Raw genomic sequence first — 13,817 nt, forward strand, 5'->3', positions numbered from 1 at the left:
CTGTGATATGCAAATGATTAGCTTTTCAGAGCTTTCACACAAGGTTGGCGCCGGTGACGACACCTACAACGTGAAGACACGAGGAAAGTTTCCAACCTATTTCTCATACACAAACTGCAGTTGACCGGCGTTGCCTGGTGAAACGTTGTTGTGATGCCTCGTGTAAGGAGGAGAAATGCGTACCATCACGTTTCTGACTTTGATAAAGGTCAGACTGTAGCCTATTGCGATTGCCGTTTATCGTATCGCGACATTGCTGCTCGCGTTGGTCGAGATCCAATGACTGTTAGCAGAATATGGAATCGGTCGGTTCAGGAGGGTAATACGGAGCGCCGTGCTGGATCCCAACGGCCTCGTATCACTAGCAGTCAAGATGACAGGCATCTAATCCGCATGGCTGTAAAAGATCGTGCAGCCACGTCTCGATCCCTGAGTCAACAGATGCGGACGTTTGCAAGACGACAACCATCTGCACAAACAGTTCGCCGACGTTTGCAACAGAATGGACTATCAGCTCGGAGACCATGGCTGCGGTTCCCCTTGACGCTGCATCACAGACAGGGGCGCCTGCGATGGTGTACTCAACGACGGACCTGGGTGCACGAATGGCAAAACGTCATTTTTTCGGATGAATCCAGGTTCTGTTTACAGCATCATGATGGTCGCATCCGTGTTTGGCGACATCGCGGTGAACGCACATTGTAAGCGTGTATTCGTCATCGCCACACTGGCGCATCACCCGGCTTGATGGTATGGGGTGCCATTGGTTACACGTATTGGTCACCCCTTGTTCACATTGACGGCACTTTGAACAGTGGACGTTACATTTCAGAAGTGTTACGACCCGTGGCTCTGCTCTTTATTCGATCCCTGCGAAACCCTACATTTCAGCAGGATAATGCACGACCGCATGTTGCAGGTCCTGTACTGGCCTTTCTGGATACAGAAAATGTTCGACTGCTGCTCTGGCCAGCACATTGTCCAGATCTCGCACCAATTGAAAACGTCTGGTCAATGGTGGCCGAGCAACTGGCTCGTCGCAATACGCCAGTTACTACTCTTGAAGAACTGTGGTATCGTGTTGAAGCTGCATGGGCAGCTGTACCTGTACACGCCATCCAAGCTCTGTTTGACTCAATGCCCAGGCGTATCAAGGCCGTTATTACGGCCAGAGGTTGTTGTTCTGGGTACTGATTTCTCAGTATCTATGCACCCAAATTGCGTGAAAATGTAATCATATGTCAGTTGTAGTATAATATATTTGTCCAATGAATACCTGTTAATCATCTGCATTTCTTCTTGGTGTAGCAATTTTAGTGGCCAGTAGTGTACATGCGTTGACGTAATTTAAAAATTTCAGTACAGACGATTGACAGCACTGTATTACTCATCTTAAAAATGAAATCATTTCATCTCATTCGAAAATGGCTGTTGTTGACAATGTTATTATGTTTCAGGGCCCAGAAGGAATCAGTCCAGGGAACCCCGGCCAGCCTCAGAGCGCTTGGTCCCCTCCTGCTGCAGCAACACCGCACAACTACCAGCCGAGCCCCCAAAAGCAGACTCCGGTCCAGGCGCAGGTGTACCAACCGGCACATTTCGAGCCACCGCCAGCGACTGTGGTGCTGAGACCAGAGGCTCCGATCAGCCAACCACCCCCACCCGTCTTCACATCACAGCCAGCAGCCACGAAGGGAGTATCGGGAAGAATGCGTGGAGACGAGAAGTGGCCCCCAGAGCCTTACAAGGTGCAGGCACAGGCGGAAAATGAAGCCCGCCTCGCGCTCGCTCGCGGCCCCGCTTTCAGGCCTCGCCGAGTAAAGAAAGATTACACCGCTTTCTTTGCCCAGAATGCCTTGAATCCGACATATCCTGGCTACAGAGCCCCTCCAGGCACTCAGCACTACATCGAAGAAGGCACATCGAACCTGTAATAATAAAGGTGCTAATGTAGCATTAGCAGCCATGCTTCATTTGAAAACCTATGTTTATCTGTTCTCTGGTAAATGTACTGAAAAAATAACTTCAGTCACAATGGAAGCTATGAACAAAGATGAAGGGCAGTTATTTTTTAAAAAAATTCCATCCATCTTTTTTTTTAATTTCTGCCAAGAACTATGATTAATATCCATCATACATAAGTTTAATAAATTCTAGGCGCCGCTCACGTATTTTCAATGACACGAGTGAAGGCAAGAAAAAAAAATATGAATATCTTGGAATTTACAGTAACCTGAGAACGAGCATATTTTTTTAAGGACCTTAGTATTTGAAATATATCTTCAAGTGCGTCGAATAATGATGGTCTCTTTTTCTTTTTTTTAAGTTGATGGAGTCTAGTCTCTTTGTTAATATATTTTTTACGAGTTTTTGGACCTGGTAGTCAATTAAGATGAGATAATGATTTTATGAGCAAATCATGAGTGATCAGTTTCACTTTAAAACGATGTGATATATCCATGGTGCCACACAGTTTTTATATTAGTCCTTATTTGATGTTTATCAGACAGATCCACTATATTCCCTTCCTAAAAATACGAAGAGCGACGAACTTTTCACGACTTACATACGAATATCTTCAATGGTATTTATTTGGTGTTTATATCATGATAAAAGTTTGTTTTGTGCTTAAAATATGTTGTTGATATCATGTCTTGAACTGATGAATGTAAAGCGAAAGTGTAAATGTGTTATTTAGGAAAATAAATACTATCCATACATATAATTACGTGTAGTTGTCTGAAATATAGTATGTATATATTCAGCCAAATATGTAAGTTTGTTTCATCCTACAAGCACTCTTCGTCCCTGGAAGCTGCAATTCATAATCTTTTCTTCTTGATCTGATGGAATGTTGCAGAAGAAGAAAGCAACATATAACTGTTACAGCTTGACGTGACACATTAATTAAGGAACTGGACTCATATACGAGAGAAGCAAGGTTCGAATTTGAGTCCTGGCCATCCTGCTTTGATCACTTCAGGTGCATCTTGTGACGTCTCTTCCTTTCCAAGCAAGCGCTCCTTCTCTAATGCAAACAATGTCTACAGAACATAAACTTGAGCTCGCTTCCCTGCTTTCCACGATAACGTTGCGGAACTGGTTGTACTCACTTAATTGCAACATAAATACACACCACAACTCAAAAAAAAATGGTTCAAATGGCTTTGAGCACTATGGGACTTAAAGTCTGAGGTCATCAGTCCACTAGAACTAAGAACTACTTAAACCTAACTAACCTAAGGACATCACACACATCCATGCCCGAGGCAGGATTCGAACCTGTGACCGTAGCGGTCGCGCGGTTCCAGACTGTAGCGCCTAGAACCGCTTTTTTTTTTCTTTTTTCTTTTTTTTTATTCACCAAAAACAGTAACAAAAATGGCTACAATGAAATGACATAAATAAGGTGACAGATAATTGCAGTCATAAATTACAGCATTCAAAAAATGAGTCTCTAGCACTCGCACAATTTAGCACCTTCACTGTCACCTTCAACTGGTGGCAGATCAGCATGCACATTTTCTTCTACTGCAGCCGGTTCCTCATCATCATTTCCCAGACCCAAATTAATCATTCAGTAAATCCTTGATGAGTGTTCCTTCCAGGGTAAATTACATGGACAGAAGAGAAGTCCCGAACAGCGACATCACAAAATATTTCACTGCCTTGTTATTTTTGTCAGTTCCAGCCTTCTAAACGCATCTATAGGGAGTTCAAGATCTTCCTTTATATCAGACACCAGATGTTTCTCGCCATATTCTTGTATCTGCTGTACTACTGATTTATTTTTCATGTGTGACTTGCAGGTGAGGTTAGGGTCGGGAACGTGACCCAATCCATTCCCTCTCTACTAGGAATCCAGTTCCTAACCTATACCCATTCGGTTGAAGACAATTCGGAGATCATATTTCTTATTGTGATTCTGATATTTGAGTATTTTCTCGAATTCATTTTCCATGTACATCTTGTATTCAATATGTTCATCGCTCCCAATATTGTTAAAAACATAACTTGTATATTTGCCCACTAACCAAATCACTGCGTTATTTTTTGCCTGAGGTTAGTAACTTTTCTCAGGTCTGAAGAAAATGTTAGTCGGTACATTGTTTGCTGAAATTCTTGTTATTTGAGCAATTTTCTCCCTGGTCCACCTCCAGTTGATAATCCGATCTCCACAAGTGTAACGATGAGGCACACTATCAACGAGGTTGCATTTGCTGCAGAGGTTTGTGTCACTTAAACCGATGGCAAAGAGATGCTCATTAGTGCTGATGATGTTATTGACTGCCTTGTACCACGCTGTTCGCACGTCAGACGAAATAACATCACTACTGATGTTTTTCCAGACCACATTCCATGCTATTCCAGCATGTTGCGTTTCTATGCTATTTTTCCTTTCATGTTTCCGTCTTTCAGCTAAAATCGCCTTTGCTGTAACGTTTTTGGAGTTTAAAATCTTTTTGCTGAGATAACTTAGTTCAAGATAATACTCCCTAATGTGTTTCAGCTTAAAACTTATTTTTTGTATATTTATCGGCGGCTCTACACTTTCTGGCCTGACAATATCGTATAGTTTTGCTGTAATGCACCCTGGATCATTACACATTATGCTCCATGTTCGTTTGACATACAATGCCATCGCTTTAGACTTGATGTCGGTTAGATCCAAAACTGCTGTCTTCACCGGCACTCGAAACAATTCCCCTTTCCACAAGAACTTTGCTAAGGTGGACATGATCGTCTTCGCCACCATTGATGGAATGGGGAGAACCTGTGCTATGTAGTAGGCCTTGGATAAAATATACGTGTTGATAAACAGTATTCTCTGGAACTGGTCTATGCTACGTTGACAGTTTTCAATCAAAGCTCCCTTGATTTTTCTTGCCACCTCCCGCCAATTTATTGCTATCATTTTTAAAAGGGACGTTTTCAATGCCATTCCAAGAGCTTTGTGTTCATTAACATGGTTCGCCCACTCAATGCGTAAGTTAGCAAGCCGCTTTATATTTATAAATTTACTTTTATTTTCATTTACCCTCGCACCTGATGCGGAACAGTATTCTGCAAGTATCATCTCTAGTTGTGTCACATCTGTTTGGTCTCTGATGATTACGCCTACATCGTCCTCGTAAGCACCTACCACAGTCTTTGTTCCTTGAATGGTAATGCCTGTCATCCTGTGCTGTAGCTGTCTCAAGAAAGGTTCCAGCGATATAACGAACAGGAGCATGGATAAGGGGCTTCATTGGGTAACACCCCTTTTTATTTCATTTTTTTTTTTTGTCAGTTGACAGTTAACGGAGATTTGTGCAGTAACACCCATTGCCATGTTCTTGATGATGTCGATGGTTTTTGGCAGAAAGTCCATTCGGCGCATTATCTCTATCAGGTATTTGTGATTAATTTGATCAAATGCCTTATGGAAGTCTATGAAAAGCAGTCCACATTTTATGTTACTTGCCTGCGCTAGCGCAATGACATCGCGATACAAGGCCGCAGTTTGTAAAATCGTTCTTCTAAAAGCACAAGTCTGCTGTTGGCCTATGATGTCAGCAGTGCATGGTGTAAAGCGCTTGTTAATTACTCGAGCTATAATTTTATAATCTGAATTTAAAAGCGAAATCGGCCGTAGGTTGTTTATTTTTTTGCAGCCTCTGTTCTTCGGGATCAACACGATTTTGCATTGTTTGAACTCTGCAGGCACTGGCTTTCCTTGTAAGACTTCATTGACAATTTCGGTGAACTTTTCTCCTATTAGGGTCCAAAATCGTTTATAGAATTCAATGGGCAGTCCGTCAGGTCCTGGAGATTTTCTAGCAGGGGAGCTGCACACGATTTCTAATATATCTTCCTTGGTGATGTCCGAAGAAATGTTCTCATCATCATCTCGCGATATTCGTGGAAGATATGTACCAAACAGCTCATCGTATTCTTCTTCGTTTGTTTCCCCTGACGCATACATACGTTCAGTACGCTGAGAACTCTTTGATTATTTCCTTCTGGGTGGTGATTATGGTACCATCATCTATTAGAAGTTCATCCATGAAACTTCTTCTTCTATTCTTGGCGTGTCTGACAAGGTGGTAAAATGCAGCAGTCTCATCTTCAGTGACTGACTTTGCTTTGAATTTTATTTTAAGTCCCCCCAGTTCCTTACGTTTCAGACTTATTAACTTTGCTTTTATTTTCTTGATGTCTTTTAATCTTGTAGGAATTGCATCTGTCTGATCGTAGAGGTCCCTGAGCACGCTGTAGTAGAATTCTACAGTCTGTTTCCTTTCTCTGGCCATATCTATACTAAAAGATATTAAAACTTTCCTTAGCTTCGGTTTCGCTCGTTGGGTCCACCATTCTATCACACTTGGAAAGTTATTCAGTGAACGGAGACACATTTCCCAAGCTCTGGTTAGGGCATCTTCTAAGTCTTCTTCTGATAATAACGATATATTTAGATTCCACTGGCTTCTTACTCTTCGGGTAGGTTGTGGTGTTAAATTTACGCAGGTCAACAACGCACTGTGATCGGAAAAACTAACGGGAACAGTTTCTGTTTTCAGTACTTTATCTGCTAAATTTTCCGATACGTAAATTCTGTCAATTCTACTTCAGGAATTCGCAACAATATGAGTGAAGTTCACCATTGTTGGGTATTTATTTCCCACGCATCTTTTAATTTTAAATCAACAAGACGTCTCAAGTCAGTTGAGTAATTGAAGTTGGGGATTTGATCCTTTCGACTCAATACACAATTAAAATTTCCCCCTATTATAAGTTGGAGGGGGTTTTTCCTCAGTAAATAAATTACGTTTTCATTAAAGAATGTGGCTCTTGCAGCTCTATTATTGCTGCCAGAAGGAGCATATAAATTGACTATAGTAACTCCTGCTACATTTATTCCAATACCTCGCCCCGATTCAAATTTATCAACGTCATGTACGGGGATGCCTTCTCTAACTAAAATGGCCGTGCCAACATTCGTTTCAGTGGAAATATTGTAAAAATCAACGTAATTGGAAAAATTTAATTGTGGGAATACCACTTCCTGTAGGAGAGCAATATCCGTCGCTGACTCATACAGAAACTGTTTCAGAGCAGCTATTTTAACATCCGACTGTATCCTATTAATGTTTAACGTGGTAATCGTATATGACTGACTGTAACATAGGGGAGTGACCTTTTTCCCGCTAGTCTATCATTTCATGCCACTCCATGCCGGATACTTCCTGAGAATCTGACTGGAGACCACCGTCACGGTTTGCATTAGAACCTTTCTTTTTACTTTTCTTGTGGTTTGCATTGACACTGGCCTTCACCGAATGTATGCTCCGCCCACCCCCTGAGCAGTTTTCCACCGAGAGCGGTGTCGGTGGATCTGAGGGGCAGTCGCGTGCCACCATCTCGTCTGCCAAAGGCGGCGCAGAAGCAGTTTGCAAACATTCTTCCAATGCCCCATCACTTCTATGAACACTTTCGGTTACTGTTTGTGTGTTATTGCTGTAAAACTCCGCTTCTTCGTCTTGGGATTACAATCACAATTTTACACAACACTGTTACGTAGAGTCATAAAATCCTAACAGAAGCGCCACAGCGCGTCCGCTCAGGACGGCCGGAAAAGCCGATATTATGGTCCCAGATAAACGAAACTTTTGTGTAATTGCTTGTCAGGAGGCTATGAACGATAATGGACAGCGCTCAAAGTATAACTGTCTGTAATACAACTATATTTTTAAATTATTTCACAATGCGAACCAAACTGCGATCTCTGTTTACGTTGCTAAGCAGAGATACTGCCGCTCGGTCACTACGGCCGGCCACATCACAACTCATACAACTGCTTTACTACCAAAACAACACCAAAGAACATCCATCAAAAAGAAAACATAGAAGAGAAAACATAGGTCAGATGCGCCAAAGATAACAACTACAAATGGCAATCACTCGCACATAGCATTACACTGCACATAACACTGCACTTCACTACTCCCCATTAGTGTCAATGGTACTTGTGTTGTAACGGACACGTCGTCTGGACCGGGTTACAACAGATCGTGCACAGACTGCTGATGGTGCATTAGAGGTAGCCTCAGATGTCTGTTGATGGTGACCTGTGATGTGCAGTGGAGTGGCTGGATCTTCTGTCATGTCCATAGTGTGTGTATATGCGTCCACACCAGTGTAGGGAGTGTGGAAAGCTGGTTTGAGCCAGTCGATGGAGACGGTGGTTGGTGTACCCATCACGTCGGCATTGACTGTCTTGTCCTCCCTACTGATGACATGATAAGGTCCATCGTAAGGTGGCTGCAGCAGCTTGCGTAATGCTTTGGGCAACGAGTCCGCTCATCCCTTGGAGCAACGGGGCGTAGTTGCTGGGTTTGGGTACGCAGCGTTTGTACAAAATCAGAAATGTCAATGCCGTTGTCTGACACATTAGCAAAGAACTCGCCAGGAAGTCGTATCGGTTGGTCATAAACAATTTCTGCAGTCATGGCGTTCAGGTCTTCTTTCAGCGATGCATGGAGACCCAGGAGGACAATGGGCAACGTCTCTGTCCACCGCTGTGAGTCGTGACATAAAAGCGACACTTCCAGTTGGTGGTGCATGCGCTCAATTAACCATTTGCTGATGGGTGGTAAGCTATAGTTCTAATGTGCCCTGTACCCAGTAGGATAGAGAGTGCTTTGAACAAATACGACCCCAACTGTCTTCCTTAGTCTGTTGTGATTAGTAATGGCACTCCGAAACGAGTGATCTATCCCCTGAAGAATGCAGTCGCGGCAGTTTCGGTGGTGATGGCGATTGGGAACACCTCGGGCCAACGCGTAAAACGATCGATGGCTGTAAGGCAGTACATGTATTCTTCTGATGGTGGGAGAGGTCCTACTAGGTCTAGGTGGACATGATCAAATCTCTGATTTGGAGGAAGAAATGTGCCAAGAGGTGACCTACCATGCCGGCTAACTTTATTCCGTTGACAGGCCACACATTGTCGCACACACTGCTTGCAATCTTTGTCCATGTGTGGCCAGGCAAAAGCTCGCTTCACCATGTTGGTAGTGGCCCGTATTCCAGGATACGACAAGTTATTTAAAGAAGTGGTTGCCTGTTGGCGAAAGTAAGTAGTCACAAAGTGTCTCGATTTGTTGGTGGCGACATCACAATACAGCAGCACAGTTGACAGTAAGTTGTAGGCCCATTGGTTGCGCCAACAAATCTCGGAGCTCACTATCAGATAGTTGCGCTATGGCGAGAGCTTCAAAATCAACTGCTTCAGTGATTGCTTCAATCCTGGAGAGTGCATCAGCTGACACATTTAGACCTCCTTCAACGTGGACAACATTGGTGGTGAACTGTCCGATGTAGTCAAGTTGTCACAGCTGACGTGGTGATGCCTTCTCAGGACGCTGGCGGAAAGCATATGGTAGTTGTTTATGGTCTGTGATGAGAGTGGACTGACACATGTGACGAAATTTCTTAATAGCAGCATATGCAGCATACAGTTTGCGATCATATGTGAACCAGTTCTGCTGAGATGGCGATAGTTGTTTACTGAAAACGGCTAAGGGTGCCAGTGGCCATCTATTTGCTGTTGCATTGCAGCACCAATTCCAGTTGCAGATGCATCCACCATCAGGGCGAGAGGCGCCTGCGGAACTAAGTGCGATGGCAGTCGTCAGCTTGTTAAATGCCAACTCAGCCTCACTGTCCCACTGGAGTCTGTCTTTCGGCTTCGGTGAACCTTGCAAGAACTTATTCAGTGGTGCAGCTAGGAAGGCATGATCGTGAACGAATCGATGGTAAGAACTGGTTGTGCCAAGAAATCTACGTAATTCGTTAATCATCGTAGGCTGGGGAAAATTCATTACAGCGTCTACTTTCTCCTGTGGTGACCGCATGCCTTGAGCGTTGATAGTGTAGCCTAGAAAGTGTACTTCAGCTGCTCCAAAAATGCACTTCGACGGGTTGATGAGCAGGCCATGTGCACGTATACGAGTGAAGATCTGTCGTACGTGTGATAGGTGTTCTGCCTTTGAATTTGACATGACCAAAACGTCGTCACTATACACATAACAGAAGTCTAAGTCACGTGTCACTTCACCCCATGAACCGTTGAAACGTTTGGGCAGCATTACAAAGCGCTCAAAAGGCATTCGGGTAAATTCAAAGTGTCCGAAGGGCGTGAAGACGGCAGTCTTAGCAATGTCCAATGTCCGATGTATAAAAGATTCGCTTACTGTGGACTCTGAAAGTAAAATCTTCGATATGCGGGACTGGATAACGATCTGGAATGGTTCTGGCGTTGAGCTGTCTGTAGTCGCCACATGGACGCCATCCATTATTCTTCTTTGACACCATGTGTAGAGGAGGTGACCAACTACTGCTCGATGGGCGGCAGATTCCTTGTGCTAGCATGTACGAGAATTCTTGCTTAACTATCTTCAGTTTCTGGGGTGTCGAGGGGCGCAGTTGAGCATGTAGTGGTGGCCCAGGTGTAGTCAAAATATAGTGCACTGTCGAGTGCTGCACAGACGCTAGTGTGGTAGTCTGGTGTGTAATTTCTGGGAACTGTCTGAGGAGTTCTATAAATAGAGTATCACCAGTAGCTACTCGTACTGCAGTGTCTTCCACACGACACACTAGACCTTGGCTTGATAGGCTGGTAGTAGTGTCAAGAAGGCATCGGTGATGGAGGTCAGGCAGAAGTCCATAAAATGATAAAAAATCCGCTCCAAGTATGGGATGCATCACACGTGGTACGACAAATTGCCATTTATTTGCGCCGCTGGCCCAAGTTCATAATTAATGTGACACGACCATACATTGTTATTGTGGAACCATTGGCTGCAAAAAGGTGGCAGTCATCACATTTGCAACTTGGCAGACAGGCAGATGGATAGACTGACATGTCAGCACCCGTGTCTACCAAATACTGTAACTTTGTGCTATGTTCCGTTACAAACAGTGGACAGCTGCCGTCTGGAGAGCCAATGGCCATTATCACTGACTTCCTACTAAGTGTCCCTGTTCACACGGCAGTTTACACTTGCGCGCCTCACAACCATACTGTCAGTGATACCAACAGATTCTTGCTGACGAAGGTGAGTGGCTGCGCTTACCTGGTGAGCGGTGGCGACGAGGTCGGCAGCTGGTAGCCTGGGTCCATAATGCAGCTACTTGCGCAGTGAGCTCGGCAACCTGTGTTTGTAGCGCGGCGAGAGTGTTATCTGCCTGAGGCCGTGAGCGAACTGCTGTGATGCATGCGGATGGATACATTTCCGTTATGTGATCTGCATTTTCTGCGAGTGCAACCAGATCGCTGACACATGCTGTCAATATTTTCTGTGAGTTGGGTGGCAGGCGTGATAGCCAAATATTCCACAAAATGTAATCACTGACCTTGTTGCTCGCTAATGTACGCATTTGGCATAGTAGCTGCGATGGTGTGCGATTGCCTAGCTCTTCTGTGTGGAGTAGCTTATCCAACCTTTTCGTCTCGGACTGCAAGAGCCGGGTTATCAGAGCGTTCTTGAAGGTTGTGTAACGATCAGTATTCAGTGGTGACGCCACAATATCTTGTCCTTCTGTGGTCATATCTTCATTGAGGGCAGCAACTAATTAACTGTACTTTGTTTCATCTGAGGTTATGTTTGCTAGCAAAAATTGACTTCCTAATTGAGCAAACCAAAGCATGGGATTCTGTTGCCAAAACGGTGGCAGTTTTACTGTCACACGATTAATTACTGTACCAGTAAGCACTCCTGCAGTTGGTGGTGGGTCTGCCGTCGTGAGTTACGGCGAAATGGAACACGGAACATGCGCGACCCGGCTGACTCAAATGCCCGTATCTAACGCGACGCGACATGATACGGAGCATTAGTGATCATTGAATTTCATGTTAGTGACCTTCAGTGATCACGTTGGGGTCACCAATGTTGCAAGACTTAATTGCAACATAAAAACACACCGCAACTCATACAACTGTTTTACTACCAAAATAACACCAAAGAACATCCATCAAAAAGAAAACACAGGTCAGAGACTGTGCTAAAGATAATAATTATAAATGGCAATCACATGCACATAGCATTACACTGCACATAACACTGCACTTCAAACTGTTCATAGTGTGGTAGTCTATGCTGAAGGCATCTCTCCCACTGATACTTCCACTTAATAATCGCTAGTTACTTACAACTTTTGTTGTAATGATTAATTCTGTTTATTAATCACTTGAAGAAACCTCACTGAATTACTCAATACATATGGTAACTGCATAAACACAGAAAGTACACAGAAAGTAAACTTTCCAATGGTTGGAAAAGCACAAATGAAAAGTTCATTTTGTAGGTAACTCCGCCATAAGTAACTTAAAATGCTATAAAACTTTATTGAGAATATGTCGCAAAAATTACTTTTACCTGCAATTCATATAACGATTGAAAGATATGATGTTCATATCAAGCTAAACTGCCTGTAAAGCTCCTCTCTCATTATTAACTGTCTTTTTCTGTTTATTTTTGCAGCTACCAACTATTGGATTATTCGAACTATTTGGAGAACACACTTTGTACAAAATAAACCTGACCATGTGCATAATATGAGCATGCATGTCTTTTCAAATATTTAAGTTACCTAATTAAAGAATAATAACAGTATAAGTCAAATTACTTTGTTTTATAGCCCCCTTGACTTATAACACACCTCCCTAACGATGTCTATGTCCATCTAGCCTCATATTAACCATTATGTATGTCTCACGTTCACACTGAAGGAACTATTGCTTCATTGGGGTTCTACATTAATTAAATAGGTAATCACTGATCAAAGTTCCCTTTCCATTTACGTTCAACTATGAATACATTTCTCCTTGACAGTTACTGTTTCAATAACATGACACCATTTCTGCCAGAAATCTCATACTTAATCCTGCGTGCCTTCTTGCAAAATAACAAATACTTTTCTTCTACAAATCAAGATAACATTTTCAACTATTAATTCCACTTTCTACCAAATTCTTCTCACTAATTATCCTCAATGGGGCGGCACATGACCACTGCAAGCAGTAGCTCGACATTGATTTTTCTGTGCACACCAAGAGGGTGCATGATCACTACTGCTGGCTCATTATTGGCATTACACAATAGGCCAATACTCCCACAAAGAAAAGACATGCTTGACTCTGAAAGTTCCAGAATCCTGAAATAAGTAAGAAATACAATATTGATACATTTTGACATCAAAGACTCCTTCCGTACCACAAATAGATTGTTTTCAAAATTGGAAGAAAGAATATTTTTTAAAGCCAACAGAAACCCCAAAGAAAGTTTGACCCAGCAACAAAATCCCTGCAAAAACAAGTGACTGATGAACAACCCATGAATGGTTCCTTCCTGAGTTATTACACTGTAATACAACAGCAATTTCATACACACTTCAAACTCTCTTGTCTCAACAATTCTTTACATTTTTTACGTACATGACAAGCGTACAGTGAACATACACAGAAACCAAAACTGTCTCATTACTAGATAAACAACAATAAAAATATTAAAATTCCTTTACAGCATACAGCACATCCTATTCATGCTACTTTTAATGTGTATTCATATCAGTCAACAGAAGTTGTGTGCACAGGTTACACAGATAAAATGGTGTCATTAGCAAATCAGTAAGTCACTGAAAGCTTTTCATGAGTATACTACATATTGTAACAATATACTTCCATAAGAACAGAAATTATGATACCTCAATGGTCTTTTGTATTCAAACATTGCTCAGCCTATGCAAAAGTAATATTGTTGTATACATACTTGTGC

The 13,817-nt window shown here is 42.8% G+C and overlaps 1 protein-coding gene across 2 annotated transcripts in view; it reads left to right on the forward strand.

Moving 5' to 3' along the window:
• LOC126415608 (uncharacterized) overlaps positions 1-2,725 on the forward strand; it is a 374,003-nt gene extending 371,278 nt beyond the window's left edge. For both annotated transcript variants that reach the window (XM_050083441.1, XM_050083442.1), the window contains one exon: positions 1,458-2,725. In XM_050083441.1, coding sequence (XP_049939398.1) covers positions 1,458-1,934 — 477 coding nt within the window. In that variant the 3' untranslated portion in view covers positions 1,935-2,725. The remainder of the gene's footprint in view (positions 1-1,457) is intronic.
• The last annotated feature ends 11,092 nt before the right edge of the window (positions 2,726-13,817 follow it).

Source organism: Schistocerca serialis, chromosome 1 (genome assembly GCF_023864345.2).
Source record: "Schistocerca serialis cubense isolate TAMUIC-IGC-003099 chromosome 1, iqSchSeri2.2, whole genome shotgun sequence".
NCBI classification, from domain to species: domain Eukaryota; kingdom Metazoa; phylum Arthropoda; class Insecta; order Orthoptera; family Acrididae; genus Schistocerca; species Schistocerca serialis.